Source organism: Lycium ferocissimum, chromosome 2 (genome assembly GCF_029784015.1).
Source record: "Lycium ferocissimum isolate CSIRO_LF1 chromosome 2, AGI_CSIRO_Lferr_CH_V1, whole genome shotgun sequence".
Classification (NCBI taxonomy): domain Eukaryota; kingdom Viridiplantae; phylum Streptophyta; class Magnoliopsida; order Solanales; family Solanaceae; genus Lycium; species Lycium ferocissimum.
In genome coordinates this window covers 71,109,604-71,130,972 of record NC_081343.1, presented here as the reverse complement: position 1 = coordinate 71,130,972, position 21,369 = coordinate 71,109,604, and the positions used below count along the sequence as shown (strand labels likewise).

Genomic DNA, 21,369 nt, shown 5'->3' with positions numbered 1-21,369 from the left:
CCCGCATTTTATTATGGAATTGTTATGCCTGTCCCACCAACCAAACAATCCCTTAAATCACATGCAATGTCAAAGTATTTAAAGATACGTTTAATTGCGCCTTGATGTTTTTGTATATTATACGTAAGCCTTGTATCTTCTCAAAATTTAAATAAAAAACAAAATAAAATCCTGTTGTATTGTTTTATCTCCTTATACAGGTACTATAATGGGTTTGATCATAAAACTTTTGTTTTCATCAACATAATTTTCATTTACAACTTTGGTGTCAGAACTATCTCGTCGGTTTTAATTTACTAAATCGCTTTCTTTATATTTTAAATTATGAGACTTGTTTTTATGAGATGATTAATGTATTTGTGTCGAAATCAATTATACTCTTAAATCGTATGCAATGTCAAGTGGATTACAATAAGCATTCTAGCACTTGACATCATGGAAGAACGTGGAGTATTAGAACACATAAACTAAGATCTAAAGCTCTCTAGTTGAGTTATTGGTTGGGGAAAAAAAGGCGCATTTGCTATTTATAGGGAGTATTAGTGACCGTCTTAGATGGCTAGCTACATCTAAGACAAAGTTTGACTTAACGGTATATCACTTCATCTAAACACACAATAGTAAAAAGCGAAGCGACCTGTGATCATATATGAAGTAGCGGAAGCAGACAAATATGTGGAAGCACATAAATAACGAATAATAAATATGGTAATTTTGAATATGAAATGTTAAATTAACACAAACTTAAATATTTTACCTAACTTTAACCCTTTTAATAAACGAGGGTCATTAAATTCAGAGAAAAATAGCGCTATGATCAAAGGAATAATATAACCACTAAATTCAAACAAACATGAAATAAATGTCTACTATATAATTAATATTTCAAACAAATTTTTGCTGATAATTTTTATTCATGCCCGTGATAAAAAATAGCATGAGTTATGTATATATACTAGTTTACTTTCCAATAACTACCAGTAGCTTTCTTGCATTTTGAATATATAAGTTACTTATGCAACGACAACAATAGTCACTCTATGAAGAACATCATCAGTTATATTTTTTAGATTACCAGGTTGCAGTTCCCTCTGATTAAAGAGGAAACAAATTGGCATAGTTTTTGTAACAAGCTTAATATCAACTCTCTCATAAAAAACATAAAGATAGCCAAAGGGATTCCACCCCCCCCCCCCCCATTAAATTGAATAGTGATGGAAGCTGCAGAGGTGAATTATGTGGGGGAGGTGTGGTCATCAGAACTGATAAAGGAAAACCGGTACATGCTTACAGTATTAGTCTTGACAAAGGCACTAGCAACTGGGCTGAAGCAAAAGCATTGCAACATGGTATTGAATGGTGCATCAGTGAGGGTGGGAGGAAGATCATTGTGGAATCTGATTCATTACTGGTGGTACAAGCTATTCAAGGAAGGATAAAAGTGCCATGAAACATTGCTCCGCTTATTACTTGGATTCAGAGCATATTATCTTCTCATCAGATCCAAATTAATCACTGCCTAAGGGAAACCAATCAAGTTGCTGATAAATTAACTCAAGTGGGGCATTCACATAGTGGTGTTGTTACTTACAATGAGTTTCAGGAACTACCTGCACCAGTTGAAGGTATTCTCAACATTGACAGGATGGGATTGCCAAGTATCAGAACAAGGCCTGTCAATAACAGTAATTCTGTTTTGGTCCTCCTTGAGTGGTAGGATAGTTTTCTTTTAGAATATGATTGCATTAGAGTTTTTGTAACTTAGAAAACAGACTGCACTAATTAAAAATGAGTGTGATATGTTTTCTGAGCATAGGTATAGGTAATTGTAGCAAGGCTATGGCCAGCATGCATCAAAATTGGATCTGTCTAGTTTTTCATATTGCATAGGGGTATGGTTTTATGCCCTCCCCTCTTTGTATAGTTTTTTTCTTATCAATAAAATACCACCCAGGTTCTGATTTTGGAATTGGGTGGTCCTCCCACCTACACCCACACACCCCCCCCCCCCAAAAAAAAAAATGCAACGACAACAACATATTGTGTGATTTTTCACAGGGAAAGAAGAGTGTATGCAGACTTTAGTCCCACCTCATAGAAATGGAGAGGTTATCTCCGATATACCCTCGCTTAGGTAAAAGGCATCTTGAAGCAGTTTGAAAAAAGAAAATACATAAATGAAAGCAACAACAATAATGAAATAATATGAAATAGAAAGCAGTATATAACATTCAGAAGAAGAAAGAATAATAATAACAACAATAAGAAAGTAGGTACACATGTAAAGAAGCGAATAATACTGGTAAGAAAGTATATAAGTACATGGACGACTGAGTCTATCCAGCAGGCAAGCGGGAGAACGGTCTCAACTGCCAACTACCCTGGGACCTTCAAATCCTCCTATCTAATGTCGTGTCATCGGTAAGGTGAAAATACCCCATGTACTGTCTAATCACCTTCCCTAATACTTCTTACGCCCACCAATGCCAACCTCTCACACTTCATCACAGTCACCGAACATCTACGCTCTGCCTCTTGATCACATGCTCAAACTATCTCAGGGCTCATCATCACTTCTCTCATCTTCTCCACCACGAAGGCCACTCCCACTTTGTCCCAGATATTCTCATTCCCAATCTTATATCTCCTAATATGTCCACACACCAGCTTCATCATGTTCATTTCCGCAACTTTCACATTATGAATGGACGGTACTTATATTATTTGACGATATAGTATAAATATTTATTTATAGAATTTGTTGTATTTTTATTTTAGTTTATATTTTATTGTTCCTCTTTTAATGTTAAATTTACTGAATTAAATAAATGTTGCCTTTGTGTAAGCTTTTCATTAGAGTTTAAGTATTTGAAGCTTTTCATTAGAGTTTAAGTATTTGATTTTGAAAAAAATGGACTACACAATTATATTCATCTTTGATAATTACATAGGGAGTGTAGTGAGGAAGAATAGGTGCCTTTGAAATTGAGCAATATGTATTACAGGGCTTGAGAAAAGGACATAAATGGTCCCTTAACTATGAGAGTAAGTTCAAAATAGTCCCTTAACGGTTTTGGTCCTTTAAGTTTGCCATAAGTTAACAAAAATAGTCTCTTAACTATAAGGGTTGGTTAAAAATAGTCCCTTAATGCATTTAACAGTTTTGGTCATTTAAGTTCGCCAAAAGTTAATACTTTTAGTCTCCGATAAAATATTCATCGAACTTTGTTTGTTAGATTTGACGAGAACTATAAAAAAAAAGGAAAAAAAATAGTGAGAACTCACATTTAGAGGTACACATTACTAAAGAAAAGGCCAAATACCTCGGGACAAAACCGACGGAAGTCAATCCATTATAGGGAAAAACCGAGGAAAAACCTACACACTTGATAATGTCAGAAAATAGTGTCTCGAAACACAAAGACCGATGGACTCAGTTGATTAAAACCGAGGGAGTCCATCGGCTAAGTAAAATACACTAGACTCATTTTTACTAAAAACCCGGTATAAAAATAAATACTTCCATTATAGTGATTCCTTTTTTTTAAAAAAAAGTTTCCGCACATTTTTCCTAGAATATAACCAACGGACGTCCGTTGGTTTTCGTAAAAAATTTAAAAACAGTGTCCCTTGATTTTATGCATCGATTTCCGTCCATCCTTTTTTCTCTTGTTTTTAGTAGTGACAATTTTTATAGTTTTTGCTATTTCTAATTTATTTCCGTCGGTTTTGTCTCGAGGTATTTAGGCTTTTCTTTAGTAATGTGTATCTTTAAATGTGAGTTCTCGCTAATTTATTCTTTATTTTTCATAGTTCTCGTCAAATCCAACAAATAAAGTTCGATGAATATTTTGTCGGAGACTAAAAGTGTTAAATTTTGGCAAACTTAAAGGATCAAAACTGTTAAGTGCATACTTAGGGGACTATTTTTAACCAACCCTCATAGTTAAGGGACATTTTTGTTAACCTTTGGCAAACTTAAAGGACTAAAACTGTTAAGTGCATAGTTAAGAGACTATTTTCAACCAACTCTCATAGTTAAGGGACCTTTATGTCCTTTTCTCTGCGGGGCTTCCTAGTAGTACTATTTATTTGGAGTAATTTAATCTAAGTAATGTATTAAGATCCTTGAATATTTTTTTAATTTTTTATTACATAGGGTATGGAAGGGAAAATTGAGGAAACAATTATCAACTGAGCTAGTAGATCGTCCGATTCTTAAATAATTAGATTTACATTACAATTTACAGTAGCCGATCAACTCAGCTACGAGATAGTACATTCTCAAGTAATTAGATTTACATTAGAGCAAGTTCTGGGAGGAAGACGAGATTTCACTATATATGTTCTCCCTCCAAATTATTTTATCCGTTTTGTTTTTCTTTTTGGCCTAAATCACAACATTTATTTTCTATTCAGAGAGATTAGCGGACGTAGGAAACACTTCGCAAAGAAATCTCAAAGCAGAAGAGATATAATCCTAAATCCCAATTTCAGATCTCTCCTTGGCTCTTCACCGCTATCAGGTAGCGTACTGATTTCTACAATAGGGCCTTGAACTTGTTATACACTGTGGATTGATTATGATTTGTTTGATTTGAAATGCTTTTGTTCGACATTACCAGTAACGAGACATCTGTTTTTTGTTTGCCTATTTTTATGTCAAAAAGGGTTTGTTTTCTTATGTTAAAACCGGTTATCCTTGATTGGATTAAAGGCCGTGATTTGAAATGTCCAATTTTCTAGACTGTAGAGGGAAAAGTCTATACTGTTGTTCCTTATATGTTAGGACATCAACAGTGCTTAATACAATAAGTAAAGTAATTCAAATGACAAACAACAAAGAGAAATAAATAAGAGAGAGAATGAGCATATGGTTTTATCACTCGTGTCCACGACCATATAAAGCTTCATTTGAATATATTAGGATCAAACTAATTCTAGAAAGCTTAAGTATAAAGACAATGACAGAAAATACAAAAGTATAAATCGTCTTGTGAGAGTGGCTAATTCTTAACTGAATGCCCCTAGTTCCGTTGTTCGTTCGAGAGCTGTTCTATTTATAGGACTATGGTCTCTTGGAGCCCGAGTCCAATTGGAATCTCTGTTGAGAAGAAGTGGGTTCCTAATTGACAGTTGCCGTGCGGATACGCAGCTACTGCAGAGGTGGCTGAGGAGAATGATGAGTCTGCAAAACTCTCAACCTTGTCCCCATAACTCAATCAGTGGATTAAATGAGCGTTACTGTGGAAGTCATGGCCTACGTTGTGGAAGGTCATTTGTTCCCACACTCAGATTATAGGAGGTATGAGAATGGTTGTGTGATCACGGAGTTCAATCGTCCACGACACTCATATTAGGTCGCTTGTTCTAGGAGTTGGTCGTTTGGAGACGTACTGTATAGGGAGTCAGAGATGGGTTAAGCCTTGTGATGGACAGGTATTGTCCGGGTAGTGAGTGTAGCACGTGCGGCCCACATGCTGTTTTTGCCCAGTACTGGTACTTTCTTAATGCATTGTATAATTCCTCCACGATCATGCAATTCCTAGTGAAAGTAGGGCAAGCGTCTCAGGGTTATTGGCCTCAATCAGTTACTAACCGTGAGCCTTAGTGCTTTCTAGAATGATATAATTTGAGGAATTGTAAAATATAGTGGTGCATTTACTTAAGAATACTAAAGAATTTCTTTTAATGTAGCTTAGTTTGTAGCTTCTTTTCCCCATCAGAAAAATTGCTTCCGCTACTGCTCGACAACGCTTTTCCTTTTTTGCCAAACACTTCAGATTTCCAAAAGAAAGTGCTTTTGAATTCCCCAAAGCTTGAAAAGTGCTCTTGAGTTCCCAAAAGCTTGGCCAAACGGGCTATCAGTTAGAACTGAGAATGAGGCTAGTCTTTTGCATTTAAATGAATATTGATAGGGTCTTAGTGCTGTATATTTAATTAATAATTTGGATATGAGATCCTGAATTTGTTAGACTTTTTAGTTGGTCTGCATATGCTTATTTAATGATTTTGGGTGATTTTGTAAGCAGTACTTGTTGGAATCACCTAACTAGCAACTCCTCGACATCTCCCTCTCCATGATTTTTGCAACCTTAATCATAACATGTGTACTAGTTTTCTATTTAAATCAGTAATATTTAATTCCACAAGACTAATTAAAAGTATTTTACACCTAAGATATTTTTGTTACCCAGCACCAACTAACCAAATAATCTCTCGCTGCAAAGTTCCATATTCAAGTTGCTATATGTTTTCAATAAAAGTATATTAACTATCCATTCTAACTCGCTTGGTTATTTTGGATAAGTTGAATGTACGTATACATTACGGATCCATGTTAGTACAAGCCTGTATTTACATAATAATATTAATAATGATAATAACAAAACTAATAATAAAAATTACCCTGAATTGATGAACTGTATTCGAGGGTGTTGTTGACAAAATCACCTGTCTAACATTAAATGTATTTGCACTGCATGCAGTAAAGCTCGTGCCCTTTCCTAGATATAAAGAAGTCGGAATACAGTCATTGAACTCTGAAGTCCGTCCATAGAACGTTACCTGGACAGCATCACAAAGCAGGTTTTAGAGAAACTTCTTTTTGTGGTTCGGTTCTGAATATAGTAATGCTTGATCTGGCTTACTCTTAGATAGCTGCACTCTGTGGATCAGCAGAAAACTTGTTGGTTTTGAAGTTGCTATGGCGGAGGTGGCTGGCAACACATCGGTAAACAACTGTCTTCTCATTTTCCCACAAAGTTTCATGCTTTAGTTAGTGCACATTTTCATATCCTTGTGTTGCCTTACATCTGTGAATTTTGGCCAATGTGAACAATGGGCAGAAATCCTTCTTGGATTTAGGATCCTTCGTTGGCGACTTGAATGTTGATGATGAAACTGCCAGGTTTAGTTTCATTTCCTGGACTCATTTTGCTAATTTTTCTATAATGCTTGTGAGTCTTTCATTCTCGATCCTCTATATATGAAGAAATTTAGGACATTCTTCTTCTTTTCTTCCAGCGATGATATATCCCTTGAGGGACTTGAGGAAGAGTTACAGGAATGTCAAACTGATGATGTAAGAATGTCATACATTTATGTCACTTCCTTCATAGTAACAGCTGAATATGTTTCCAATTAAAGCTTGATATTTGTACAATTTAGTCCATTTTCATCCCCTTTGAGGGGAGGGGATAGGTTTGGGGACACTAATATTGGCCTATTGAGTCTAAATTTGCCTTTTTATATGCAAAGGTTGTTGCAAACATACTTTCTAAAGGGGCAACGTTGCGGGAACACACTAAAGGCGTTGAAAATAATTTGCGGCAAGTTGAATTGGATTCTATCCAGGTTTGCTGTACTAATACATTAACTCTGTTTTGTCTGTATTCATAACTTGGGATTCAGAGTTGTTCCAGTTTGGACCTTTAGGTTTATCATGCATTTTACTTTCTGGATCTTTATTTATTTTTTAAATTTTGAAAGAAAGGTAAGATTTTTTTCATTCAACTTAGTACTAGTGATTGCTAATAATGCTAATAACAAAGTATTTACAAATACAAAGGCTTCCTTGTTTGTGTAATGAAACATTAAATCTGCATTTTCTAGCATGTTCCCTTCTACCATTGTTTATCAACAGTATTTACCCCTTTCTTTTTGCCTTGATCATTTTCTAAAAGAACCTTACTCTGGTCTCCATATTGAACCCAAATGCCTTTGGTCCTTTGTCTCCAATTGATTTCTTTAGCTTGCCAGCTTTTCCTACTTCCCCCGTGCACTTGACTTCTCCGTTGTTTTTCTCTTTTGACATACTCCCTTCAGCATTTTTTTCTGATCAGATAAATAATTTTATTAATGACAGAAAATCGCATGTGTACAAGCAGGACACCAAATAGTAGAGAATTTACAACATAATATGATTCTCCACGAAAGACACCCAGCCTTCTATATGAATTAGAATCTCATGGCGTGCATAAAAGAAACTAGAAAAGAGATTCTATTCTTCAAATGTACTTAGTCATTCTCTATCCTCTCGAGCCCCCTTTCCTTCCTCAGTTTTTCTTTCAATGCTTCTAGTTTCAAGAGCCATATTGTCTTATTTCTTCCTCACTTGTAAGGGTTTTCTCCACTTAGTGCCTTCATTTTCCTTGCTAGAATACAGTCAACTTTTCTCTTGAACTGTACTAAAATGCCCGACTTAAATGTATAATTCAACTTGGGACACATAAAAGACACTTGTCTTTACTCCTTTCCCATGTGCCTCAGAAATTTGCAAATGTTTCTTTCTTTGATGTTGGTCTGTGATCAGCGCGAACCACTGCCGATTTCGACGAGCTTCTGAATATCCTTGCAGTGTAGTTTAGAGTTTTCTCTTTATCCTTAGTCAAACATTCTACATCTTTTCAGAAATAGGCGGAATAAATCTAGTTGTCACAACACAAATTCATGTGAAGCCTAATGAACTTGGGTATAATGACGATACGATACGATTATTTCATACTCATGTGCTAGTTTTTTGACAAGTGCCTTGTAAATTTGGTTATAATGACATTATAATGAGATGTTCTCTTTTATCAAATCAATAGGATTACATAAAGGAAAGTGATAATCTCGTCTCACTTCATGATCAAATTCGTGATTGCGACATGATTCTATCCGGAATGGAGACTCTTCTCAGTGGATTTCAGGTACTTTCCATCAATATCAAGTTAAACTGGGCGACAATTTTTTTTTCCTGCTTAAGCAAATCAGCTGATTAAGGCTTTAAAGTTTGTTTGTTCTGGAGATGATATCATTGATAAGTGGTACAAGTAGGTCACCTTGTTACTATTAGTAATATTGTGTATAGTATCATCCATCTTCACATGCTGGGATGACTTCGGTTTTATTTTGGGGCAAAATCACTATCAGTATTTCTTTCTCTGCCTTCACTCACCATACAAAGAAGAAAATGCAAGAAATTAAAGAAACACTACATAACATCTTAAAAGTCAACTTGGCTGCATCTTTTATCATTAAACTTGATATTCACTGTTTTATTTGCCAGGAAGAGATAGGTTCTATAAGTTCAGATATTAAAATTCTCCAAGAGCAGTCTATGGATATGGGACTGAGGCTGAAGAATCGCAAGGTATTATTGTTAAAGGATGGACCTTGTTTTACTGTTTACAGTCTAGTCCTGGGCTTCCTTTAATTTGTATAATGTAAGTTACATCTGTAGATTATTTGTTACCTTCTAATTCTGAAGCAATGTTGATACTGACAGCTGTTGTTGGAATGTATCACATTATCAGTCTCAATGAATAAAGTGTATACTAATTGGATTTCATGTGTGAAGAAGTTATTATTTTTTCCAAACATGTGGTATTGACCATTTTCTTTATCTTATAGATTTTTGGCTATCTTGCTTTTTACATTACTTTCTGTAGAAGACCTTATGAGTAATCAGTCATGGATGGTGGCCTCCTTCGCTAACATAGACAATAGGGAAAAAAGAAGATTGGAAAGTATTTGAAGGAACTGCGTTTAAAAAAAAAATATTTGAAGGAACTGAAAGCTCCTATGTAGAAATCAGAGGAATATTTTTCATTTTGATACACTTCTGGAGCATCTGTAATATTGCAGTAGGTGTGGATGCTCGTTGTGGAGAATCACATTTTTATCCAATAGCCAATAGGTGGTTGTTTGGAGAGAGAAACAGGAGAGATTTTGAAGGCGTAGAGATGAATTTTATGAAATTGTGGAGTAGCCTCTTGTCCCTTATTTCCTTTTGGTGCCACCCATGAGGTTCCTGTAGGTATAGATAATGGGCGTCATTCGTAGAAAACCATATCTTTTTGTAAGTTTTCTACTTTTTGGTATAGTAGTATATATGCATTTGTTTCCCAATCATTAATAAAATTTGTTACCCCGTATACATCTTGTATGTTATATTTTGCCAAACAATAGAAATGCGGTTTGGCAAGTTGCATGAGTAGTTGCACTTATCTGCTTGCCGAGTTAACTGGATTTTCAGGAAAATCCTATCAATTTTTCCGAAAGATTTAGTGACCAAAAATTGTGTTTCAGTGTATTAAAAGCTACACTATTGATGTGCTATAGTAGTAATGCCAGAGTAAAGAAATCATCCTAAGTTAGTCCGTGGTTTAATTACCTTTTAGCTGTTTGGAATGGAAAGGTCTGTCTAAATTTTTTTTTCCCAATAAGTTCTGTCTATATATTTTTTCTCAAAAGGCATCAACACCCACAAAGGAACAGAAAAACTTCTTGGTAGATCATCCTTACATGGATTAACATAATTCTCATCTCTTCTAGTACTTTTTGGCAATGATCATTGCTACCTGGAGGTGCCTAATTTAAAGATAATGAATAGAAGAAAACATATTTTCTTTTTTCTGAAGCTGTTGTCATCTTTGTAGGCGTTGTAACTGTTACGCATTTGGATCACAGCATGTGTCCTTTCATATTTTGCTGAATACCATTTCCTATTTTATTTGATGTCGATTTTATTTCATGAACTTCTGAAGGACTCTCCAAAATTAGTTGTTCAGAGTTATGTTGACAATAATTTACTGGGATCAGTTTCAGCCTTGAGACCAGAACCATCCTTCTCTTAGTTTTTGGTGCAGATTCTTTTTACATGAAATGGATCATATCATTGATCTGATCGGTGCCCTGCACTGTTTGTAAAGCTTCTTCAGCACAGTCGTAGTGCTGTTGGCAGTTTCAGTAAAATATTTAACATTTATCAAAAAAGTAAAAAAGTATTCCAATTTAACCTATTAGACACTTCACTTCTTATGTTTTTTCATGATGTACCTCCTCTTAGACATATTAGATTGCTACTAGGGCAAATTAGTCATGCTGTGGTGTCCCGTATACTTGATATGACAACCATAATTGAGTCTTGGTGTTTGAGCTCGGAAAATAGTTTCTGATGTCTGTAGTGTACTTGCTAAATAGTTATCTTATTTTGCAGGTGGCAGAGTCAAAGCTGGCAAAGTTTGTCGAAGATATTATTGTTCCTCCAAGAATGATAGAAATAATTGTTGATGGAGAGGTACTTTTGGCTCCTTGGTTTGTTTGTTCCTCATATTTATTCTTACATTGTATTCTATAGTGAGTCAAAGAAGAATAGCAATGAGGGAAAATGGCAAATGTGAAGTTTAAGTAGAGGAAGAAAGGGTGAATGAGTTGCTATAATCTTTCATATGATTTTGAGGACAATGATGTGACTTGTTGGGGCGACTGAGTGTGTAGTAGCTTGGTTTATTCTTTTCTTCAAAGTGATTATTGTTTTAATTTTTTAAGGTTTACATAGCTCTGCCAAAGAATTTTAAATTACAATCGAAAACTCTTCTTCTTGGTTGTAGACTGTTAACGCTGGACTTCCTCACTTCTCCCTTCTTTCCATCATTTCGGCCTCCTGGAATACTGAGTCTTACAATAAAAACACTGTTCTTTTTGGTGGTTGACTGTTAACGCTGGACAGACTTTCTCACTTCTTCTTTTGCTATTCTTCCCCTCCTTTTTGGTCTTGGCTTTGCTGGTATTACATTGCTACATTTGATAATGGGGCTCTGTTTGGAAAGTTAAGTTTCTTCTAGTTAATCACCATCTCTTCTGAACCATGGAAAATATAATGCATTATATCTTTTTCTTACTCTGTATTGCATCATTCTGTCAGATGTTTAATTTTCAAAAATTGCTTATTTGAAAGCCTTTTTCACTCATGGCTTCTAACCTGCCATGCAACACTGAATGTTTATAGGTTAATGAGGAATACATGAGGACCCTTGAGATTTTGAGTAAAAAGCTGAAGTGTGCAGATGCAGATCCCACTGTTAAAACATCAAAAGCTCTGAAAGATGTTCAGCCTGAGCTAGAAAAACTTCGGCAGAAAGCAGTCTCCAAGGTATGTATATGCCAAGTAGTCTGGCTTATGCCGAGTGTGCATTGCTAGTTCCTTTGGTGACATCAAATAAAATTGGAATGGTATGAGAAGATTCGCTTGTCCCTGCGCAAGGATGACACAAATTGAGAAATGGTCCATTTGTATTTTCAATTAAACAAAAAAGGTGTGCAAGGTTACAGTGACAGCCAATTCAACCAATAAGCCAAGAACACAATCTGTATAAATAGTGAAAAACTGTATCATCTGAATTTGCATCAGCCTTAGTTGCGAGTTATTTTCAATACTGCCTTCTGCCTATGTGGACCTTCTTGTCTGGATCTATCTGTCGAGCACTTTTCTCCACATTTCTTAACTGGAAAAATTCCTCTTCTAGGATTTTGATGCATCAAATTCACATACTTTTTTTTTTTTTTAAAATGCGCTTGCCAGTTGCCACCCCACAACAAAGTTGTGCGCTCATAAGGTGATAAATGATGTCTAATTATTGCTTTTGCTTAATGCATATGCTTGTTGTTTGGGGCTTGTGCTTTTTGCCTTTAATTGGTTTACCAATAAGAAGAGTCTTAGATAAGTAAGAAGAGTTATTGTTTTTAATTTAATCACTCATCTGATTGGGTTGTTCATAAACTTCTAGAACTATGTTGCCTTTAGTCTTGTCACATCTAATCCACTTTCCTTTTCCTCTTCTAGGTGTTTGATTTCATGGTTCAGAAGCTATACGCTTTAAGGAAACCCAAAACTAATATCCAGATCCTTCAGCAGAGTGTCCTTCTAAAATATAAGTGAGTTGCATCTTCTTCTGGTCTCTATCATATATTTTATTTCTCATTCCTCTCTTTCTGACTACTGAGGAGTAGCTAATTTGTTTGTGCAAAAAGAACACATGATTGAAGGGTTGCAGTTTTTTGAGTGTGCGAAGAAGAATAAAGGTGCTTCATTGTTATTCTCCACAGGATTTTTTTTGAAGTACTTGAAAAAGCTGTTTGGAAAGAAACTTAAACAAACAGGTTCTTGAAAAACTTAGAAAAAAAAATATGTAAAAAAAGCCAAATTTATGTGCGATCCTGGTGTGTATGGGGTGTTGCCTTTTATTGCTATCATGGTCCACTTAAATGATGTCAAGCAGGATGAGTTCTTCGTAAGAGGTCCATAACCTAAAATTATGATTATCATCAGCCTCAATGCTTCCTTCCAATTTTCTTTTCACACTTTCAAATTCCTGGATTTGTCCAAACATGCAATTGAAGATTATTTTTGCAATTATTTCGGCAGGTATATCCTTTCCTTTCTCAAGGAGCATGGCAAGGAGGTGTATCTTGAGGTTCGAGCAGCATATATTGACACAATGAACAAGGTTAAATTTTACATTATTAATTTATTTTGGATAATTTTGCTAGCTTAGATGGTTGATGAATCGAAAGTTAAAGATTATGAGTTCATAGATGTCTAACTCATTGGGATTGACGTAGTAGCTCTTGACGTGCAAGTTCGAAAAGATAATTTAATATTCTTAAGGTCCATGAGTGCTTAACTTGACTGTTCCTTTGGTGCCCATCCTTGAAGACTTAAGTTTTTGTTTATGAGTCGTAAATGTTTCTCTGGTGTATGGAAGCGGGTCCAACACCTTATCTCTCTCGGGAAAAGACATGCCTACATGACTTAATTTGCTGCTTTGCCTAATATTTGATATGCCTTTAATCAGTCTTAAGGTATTGTCATAGGTATGGGTTGCCCGCATGTACAGTTGATAAGAGACTTAAATATGCTTTTTGGCTAACAAGAGATTTGCTCTTTCATGAATACTAAAGCGAAAAATTGTGTCACAGGTTCTGAGTGCGCAGTTCCGCGCTTATATTCAAGCTTTAGAAAAGCTTCAGTTGGATATTGCAACATCTAGTGATCTGATAGGTGTTGAGACCAGGAGCACGGGTCTTTTTTCGAGAGGAAGAGAACCATTGAAGAACAGGTCTGCAGTTTTTGCTCTTGGAGAAAGGATAAACATTCTCAAGGTCGTCATCTTCTTTCTTTGAGCCTTGATCTTATGACCAAAAAGATTGTCACCATATAATTCTGCAGAGTGCAGAGATTATGAATTTTGTGCATCATCGAATGTTAGTGTGCTTTAGCTTGTTCGAGTGTAAAGGTATCTGTAAATTTCACTCTGGTAAATCACTTTTTAGTTTGAATATAACTTTGATTTAGTGCGTTTGACGATGCATTGCCTGATAATTGGAATGAATATCTATGAATACTGACTAATTCATCAGTACTAGCTTCTGATGTGTATGATCTTAGCACCTTTTATGTAGAAGATGCTTAATGGAGATAATGTGAAGTCTCTTTTCTTTACATCATAATTATTCAAGGATGACGCATAAGTGAAGGAACCTATCTAATGACTGCTGAAATCACATGTTCTGTGCTGCTATTGTTCTTGGCTTTTTTATTCTGTAGAGTGTCATGTATTTTTTTTTTTTTTTTAATAAAGAAATGTCATATATTTTTCAGTATTAATTTTTCTTGTTAGGGAGGAAGTTATCTTTGAAATGTTCTATGAAGACTAAGGAAAATGTAGCTCTAAGAACAATCTGAGTTGCATCTAGGTTCATTCCTTGGTACATTTCTTGGGTTAACACCTGCTTAACTGTCCCAATTTGAATCTATTGGTTCAAGTATCAAGGCGATTGAACATATGCAACATATTACTGGAAGAACTTGCTATATAATTCCATAAACACCTGGTGATATGTGGAAAAAAATAAAGTATCCTTCAGTACCACACTATAATGAAAAGGCACAACAACCTGAGCTATTGGATTTCAGATATATTGGGAGCCATTAAAGAAAAGGAGAAATCAGCACTACTTGGTGAAATAATTTTATTTATAATCAATTTGAAGCCATCTGCTAGAGGCTGTGACAATCAAAATAATGCCATTATACCTAGGCTTGTTCTTGTGTTGCTCAAAGCTATGCTCAGCTAGAACTAAAAAGACTAACGCAAGTAAAAGTGGTTGAATTATATATTCCAAGAATCAACTATCTGTCTAGGCTGTGACAATCCAAAGAATGCCATTATACCAAGGGTTGTTCTTGTGTTGCACAAAGACCATGACTTATGCTCAGCTAGCACTACAAAGACTACCACAAGTAAAAGTGGTTGAATTAATTTGAGGAAGTGTGAGATTATCCCTGTTGGGGAGGTGAATAACATTGGGTCGCTTGCTCATTGTCTTGAATTGCAGGGTCGGAGCTCTGCCGACTACTTACCTTGGAGTACCGCTAGGTTCCTCGAACAGGATCTTACGGTGTGGAATCCGGTTGTTCAGAGGATCGAGAAGAGACTAGCAGGGTCGCTAAAAAGATATTTGTCCTGGGGGGGGGGGGGGAAGTGCTTATTAAAAGCACATTATCGAGTATTCCCGCTTACTACTTGTCTTTATTTCTTGCTCCAACTTCAGTCATTAATAAGTTGGAAAAGATTCAGAGAGATTTCCTTTGGGATGCGGCGGATGGGGCAAGGAAGTTTTACTTGGTGGGGTGGAACATTGTCGCATCTCCTAAAAAATGGGGAGGCCTCAGAGTTAAAGGATTTGAAAGTCTTTAATAAAGCTTTATTGGGCAAATGGATGTGGAGGTTCGGGGTGGAGGTACAAGCTTTGTGGTTGGGGGGAGGGGGGTGATAGTTGACAAATATGGGATTATGGAAGGGGGCTGGAAAACTTGAGATACTGTTTTGCCTTTTGGTTGTGGTTTATGGAGAAATATCATGAAGGGATGGGATAATTTTGTGAAAAATATCTCATTCAAGGTCAGAGATGGGAAGAGGGTATATTTACGGGGACACGACCGCTCGTGGGGACATATTATTGAAAGATGATTTTCAGAGTTTGTACAATATATCTTGCCAAAGAGATTTGACAATTCAACAGATTAGGGGGACTCAAGGTGGAGAGACTTTTTGGGATTTAAGATTTGGAAGGTGTTTTCAAGATTGGGAAGTGGACGAGTTTCAAAGATTGATAGATTTGCTTCATAGGCAAGTCAATCGGGTGGATAATCCCGATGTGTCGTGGTGGGCCCAGGGAAATAATGGAGTGTTCTCGGTGAAGTTTTTTTATGAGAAACTTTTGGTTAGGGAGGAAGTTGATTTCCCATGTAATGCAATATGGGTTCCAAGTGTGCCAAGGAAGGTATGTTTCTTCAATTGGCTAGCCACTAGAGGAGTGATTTTGACGGCGGAAAATCTTAGAAAGAGGAAGGTTGTTTGAGTCAGTTGGTGCTACATGTGCAAGGAGACGGGGAAGGACGTGAACCATCTTCTTCTACATTTTAGGTTTACCATGAGACTGTGGTGGGGCATGTTTGGGTGGTTCATTGGGCAATGTCAAGAACTGTGAAAGAGTTGATGGTTAGTTGGAAGAGCGAGAGAAGGACGAGAATTAAAGGGCTTGGAACATGGTTCCGCTTGCATTGATGTGGGTAGTTTGGGATGAGAGAAACAAGAGAGCTTTTGGAGGAAGAGAGTCAAGTTTTTCTCAATTGAGTAGTAGTCTTCGCTCCCTTATTTTCTTTTGGTGTAATCAGAAAGTTCCTAGTTGTATAGAGGATTGGGTGGAGTTTGTAGAGAATCATATATTTGTAGATTATTTATCTTTTAGTATATCCCTTGCATACGTTAGTTCTTGGCCATGTTTATGAATGAAAATACTTTTACTTGATTTTAAAAATTAAAAAAAAAAAAAAAAAAATCAACTATGTGCTTATTCGATTTTCTGTTAACTCTTGATTTAGTCTGGTCCATCCCATTGATAGGGAGATACGAAAAATGTTGTAGCAATGTTCATGTTGATTAGATGTAGTATTTATGGCATATACTTTCCACTGTGTTCAGGAGATTGATGAGCCTCCATTAATTCCACATATTGCTGAAGCCAGCTCAAAAAAATATCCGTATGAGGTCCTTTTCAGGAGTTTGCACAAGCTGCTCATGGATACTGCTTCTTCTGAGTACTCTACGACTTCCCTATTTGAATACCAAGCTTTCGATTTGTAACTCACTTTGAAACAGTATAGCTTTCCTACTGATAATAGAGTGGTTAACTTTCCTTGTTAAATATGATTTAACTTACTTTTTCCTTTTATTTGATCAGGTACCTTTTCTGTGATGATTTCTTTGGAGAACAGACCATGTTTTATGATATTTTTACTGGTATGGGAAGTAGTGAGTTAAGAGTAAACTTTCGTTGTCATGTACCTTGCTGCAGATAAATATCCTGATTGTGCTTCTTAGAGTATTTATCTTAAATAAATTAGATTTCAAAAGTATCCTGTCAATTCCAGATCGAGATGTTTAACCAAAGTTGTATATGCAGTTCTTAGGACTATCTCATGTTGCCTTTTATCTGTTAAATTAAGTTGAGATCTCCTTCTCCCAATCTGTATTATGATAATTTTCAAACACCTTCAGCACATGCTGAAATCTGCAATTGCTAATTTTGATAGGAATAATGCAAATTCTTGGATTTTCAATGAGATTAATGATAAACATTTGTGTGATTTCAGGCCCGCTTTCAGTAATTGATGAGCATTTCGGTACAGTTCTTCCCAATAGTTTTGATGCAATTGGCTTAATGCTAATGATTCGCATCATTCACCAGCACCAGGTATACCCCTAAGCTTCTTTTCTGGTATTACCTTTCAGAATAAACGCAGGTAGTATTAAAATCCTGTAATGCATCAAAGAATTTTAATGAAGTTTTAGTCTTTAGCTCAAAAGAAATTTAAAAATATTCATTTAAAAAAAAAAAAAGAAATATAAAAATGAAAAGATAATAGAAATGGACTGAGGTAAAAATGCTTCGCGACTTGGGAATATCTCAAAGAAAAAAAGCAAATGAATTATGTCAGATATTCTTTTTACATTTTCCTTTTAGTTTTTTTTAAAGCTTATATAAATATTTGATTATTTGGAAATTCATTGAGGAATCATGTGCTTAATACACGTGTATGATGGTCCTATAGCATGTTAAATAACTTGACATCAAATGTGTGGTTTTTTGGCTCTTAATTATTGCTGGAATCTTTTCTTATAGAAGGACTGCTTTTTTTTTCCCAGCTTGTAATGTCCAGGCGCCGAATTCCATGCCTGGATTCATACTTGGACAAGGTACGTATCATCTAATTCACTTTACCACCTAAGTCACCAGTATCACTGGAAAATATCCCTGTTCCCACCTTTTGCCAATGCATGTGAGTTACTTGCGTATAAATGAACCTAAATGACTTGGCAGCTGTTATTTCACCAGATACGTATTTTTCACCTGTTGCCTTCTGTGGGGGTGATGTATGTCCTTGTGTTAGTTCCCATTTGTTGCTGCTGTGATCTGGAAAAAAAACAGTCACAAGCATAGCGGGCACATGCAGGGGTTCTTTGTGGAAGCATATAATATTATTAATTTGGGGTATAAATTTTCATCTTGGGATTCATGATGTTTGGCAGGACTACATAGGAAATTAAACACCTTGCAAATAGAATATGGTGAGGTGGACCATTTTAAAATGAGGAATAATAGGATTCATAATTATAGAAGGTTCAGAAAAGGTGAGTATAAATGTACCTCAACTCCTTAAGGTCTTTAGAAAGTTCAACATAATGAGTCTGGAACCAAAAGAAAATTAAAAATAAACTGTTTTTTTATAGTTATCTTCCCTTTACGATGGACTGCTTTCCACTTGTTTCTTAATGAATCTTGGCAGGTCAATATTGCTTTATGGCCACGATTCAAGATGGTCTTTGACTTGCACCTCCACAGTCTGCGAAATGCTAATATCAGGACTCTCTGGGAAGATGATGTTCACCCACATTATGTGATAAGGCGCTATGCTGAGTTTACTGCCTCCCTTATTCACCTTAATGTAGAATATGGAGATGGCCAGGTTGGAGAACATGAAGGTCCTCTTTTTACTTTGTGGTTTACTTGCACTAGACTGGCTTTCATACTTGCTGCTAATTTTTGTAGCCTGAACTGAATCTGGAGAGACTCAGAATGGCTGTTGATGACTTGCTTGTCAAGCTAGCACATATGTTCGCAAAACAAAAGCTGCAAACAGTATTCCTGATAAACAACTATGACATGATAATATCCGTTTTGAAGGTAAGAAGTTACTATATTTTTCTTTTCTTTGATCGACAATTTCTTTGATTGACAAGAAATGAATCATGACAAGTGCAAGTCATTGTCTTGAATCAATAATCAATATGGGTAATGGTCATATGCGGATAATTGTCTAATGAAAAGAAAGACGGATTGTAAAGGAAAATGGGGATCTGTTGGACTATTTCCCCGGCCTCCTTTCTGTCGAATGAAAAGAGGTATCAAAGTATTGATTCCTGTTATTACATTGCAAATCTGGATAGTGGCATGTCAGTGGCTCTGATTCCTTTATTCTGAAATTTAGCAAACCATCATACTGTAGACGTATCAATATTGACTATTTCCTATCTAAACATTTGATGTTATTGTTAGCAGATTTTATATAATTTGGAAGTCTAAATTGTACTAATATTTAATGCCAAAGAACTTAAAGCACCAAATAATCTTTCATTTGCTTTCAGGAAGCTGGTCCAGATGGTGGGAAGATCCAGATGTACTTTGAAGAGCTTCTAAAGAGTAACACAGCCATATTCGTGGTGAGCACACAGTTCAATTCTTGCATTCCAAGAATGTTGAATTAATTATTGTTATATTTCTCCAAGACTGACAAACCCAAGTCACTTCTATTATTGCTCGACTGTCAGGTTCAATTAGGTGCCGAAGTAGACTTAGGTGATCTGTTGAAAATAAAATCCATGATGTTCGTCCAGAAAACATCAGCATTGAGATAGATTGAACCAATAACACAGAGTTCATCTATATTTGTTGTGAGTGCTAGATTTCAAGAGGAATATTTGGTGTTGATTGCAATCCCAAATAGTGGGATACCTTTTCCTAGATAAGTTTCCTTAATGTGAAAGGAGGAGGAAGACGTAGCAAGCATCTCCCATACTCCCAGCCCTAGATCCAAAAGAAGGGAAGAATTCCATTCCCCGATGGAAGTTTATGCTTCACCACCTCCAAACACCTACATACCCGCCCCATACAATACGGTGCCCGTGCCATAACCTACTTGGAATACCGAATATAAGTCACGGACTGACAACCAAAGCCTTGCCCTCCCTTTGTGCTTCCAAATACTAAGTCTAGTTATAATAGTGGAATAATTAGGATTTGTAATCAACGTTAATATCAACATCTGTAGGAGCTTTCTTGAACAATTTTCATGTCAAGCCTCTTCTTCTTGATTGCACAAATATTCGAGCTTTTTAACAATTATAAACTTCAGTTATAGGGTTTTCTCTTATGTTCTATTTTATTGCAGGAAGAAGTGCTACTGGAGCATTTTAGCGATCTTATCAAGTTTGTAAAAACGAGAGGGTGTAAGTGTTAATTTTATGCATATCAATTTATCTCAAACCTTCTCAGATGCTCTGATTATTATCATATTGCAGCTGAGGATCCAAGTACTGGCACTGAAAGACCTATAACTATTGTTGAAGTCGAGCCGATTGTTAAGGACTTTGCAAGCAGATGGAAGGCTGCCATTGAGCTTATGCACAATGATGTGATTACTTCTTTCAGCAATTTCCTGTGTGGTATGGACATTCTAAGAGCTGCATTAACTCAACTTCTTCTTTACTATACAAGGCTTTCAGATTGTATAAAGAGGATAAATGGCGGCTCTACCTTGAACAAGGATCTTGTTTCAATTTCATCCATAATGTATGAGATCAGAAAATATTCGAGGACTTTCTAGGACATTTTTCTCTTTTCGTGTCCGTTTTACAGCGATCATGTTTGTTTTCACACCCTATTTAGAGTCTCTTGAATCTCTGTGTAAGGTATTTCAATTGACCATTGCATTATTATTTAACTGACATTTTGTAAGATTGTATAAATGTGTTTCTATACCTTCTGACAACTTCTTAGTATGTGTAATGATGATCATATTCTTGGTTCTGTGTTCCATGCGTTGGAAGTGTTTCAATTTTTTCAAATGACGTTAGAAGTGTATTATTTAGTTTGGGCTTTCAGTTTCACCCCAATCGAATCTTAGTTGGTAATCACATTCATTTTTGGGCAATTCGCAGAATTGCCCTTCTTTTGGGGTGGTCTTTAAATTTTGTCCCTCATATTTGAAATGTTTAAATTTTGCCCTTGGCTAACACCCATAGGTTCCGGGTTCGAACCACGCGCCGGTCAAAATTTTAAAAAAATTCGCAAGCAGCTTTAAATTTCGCTATGCCGCCAACAAGATACCTTGTGAAGGAATTACGAAAGTTATCTTGGACCCAAGATACTTATGCCTTGTGGGCGGACTTGGCATAAGTATGCGGTCCCAGATAACTT

At 36.0% G+C, this 21,369-nt stretch overlaps 1 protein-coding gene and 1 pseudogene across 1 annotated transcript; both read left to right on the top strand.

Moving 5' to 3' along the window:
• Positions 1–4,278: 4,278 nt before the first annotated feature.
• Positions 4,279–20,986, top strand: LOC132047314 (vacuolar protein sorting-associated protein 52 A-like). The gene is made up of 21 exons (XM_059438328.1): positions 4,279–4,526; positions 6,489–6,733; positions 6,849–6,910; positions 7,027–7,084; positions 7,261–7,356; positions 8,592–8,693; positions 9,053–9,136; positions 10,985–11,065; positions 11,777–11,920; positions 12,611–12,702; positions 13,193–13,274; positions 13,747–13,929; positions 16,815–16,930; positions 17,074–17,132; positions 17,486–17,586; positions 18,039–18,089; positions 18,680–18,859; positions 18,943–19,077; positions 19,539–19,613; positions 20,342–20,399; positions 20,472–20,986. The coding sequence occupies exons 2-21, from the start codon at positions 6,707–6,709 to the stop codon at positions 20,774–20,776; spliced, it is 2,091 nt and encodes a 696-aa protein (XP_059294311.1). The 5' UTR covers positions 4,279–4,526; positions 6,489–6,706; the 3' UTR covers positions 20,777–20,986.
• Positions 11,968–12,064, top strand: LOC132048447 (U6 spliceosomal RNA; annotated as a pseudogene).
• Positions 20,987–21,369: the final 383 nt, after the last annotated feature.

Coding starts and splice junctions, on each gene's coding strand:
- LOC132047314 (XM_059438328.1), top strand. CDS start 6,707: ATGGCGGAGGTGGCTGGCAACACATCG. Junction 18,090..18,679: donor TGGATTCATACTTGGACAAG/GTACGTATCATC, acceptor GAATCTTGGCAG/GTCAATATTGCTTTATGGCC. Junction 19,614..20,341: donor GTAACACAGCCATATTCGTG/GTGAGCACACAG, acceptor ATTTTATTGCAG/GAAGAAGTGCTACTGGAGCA.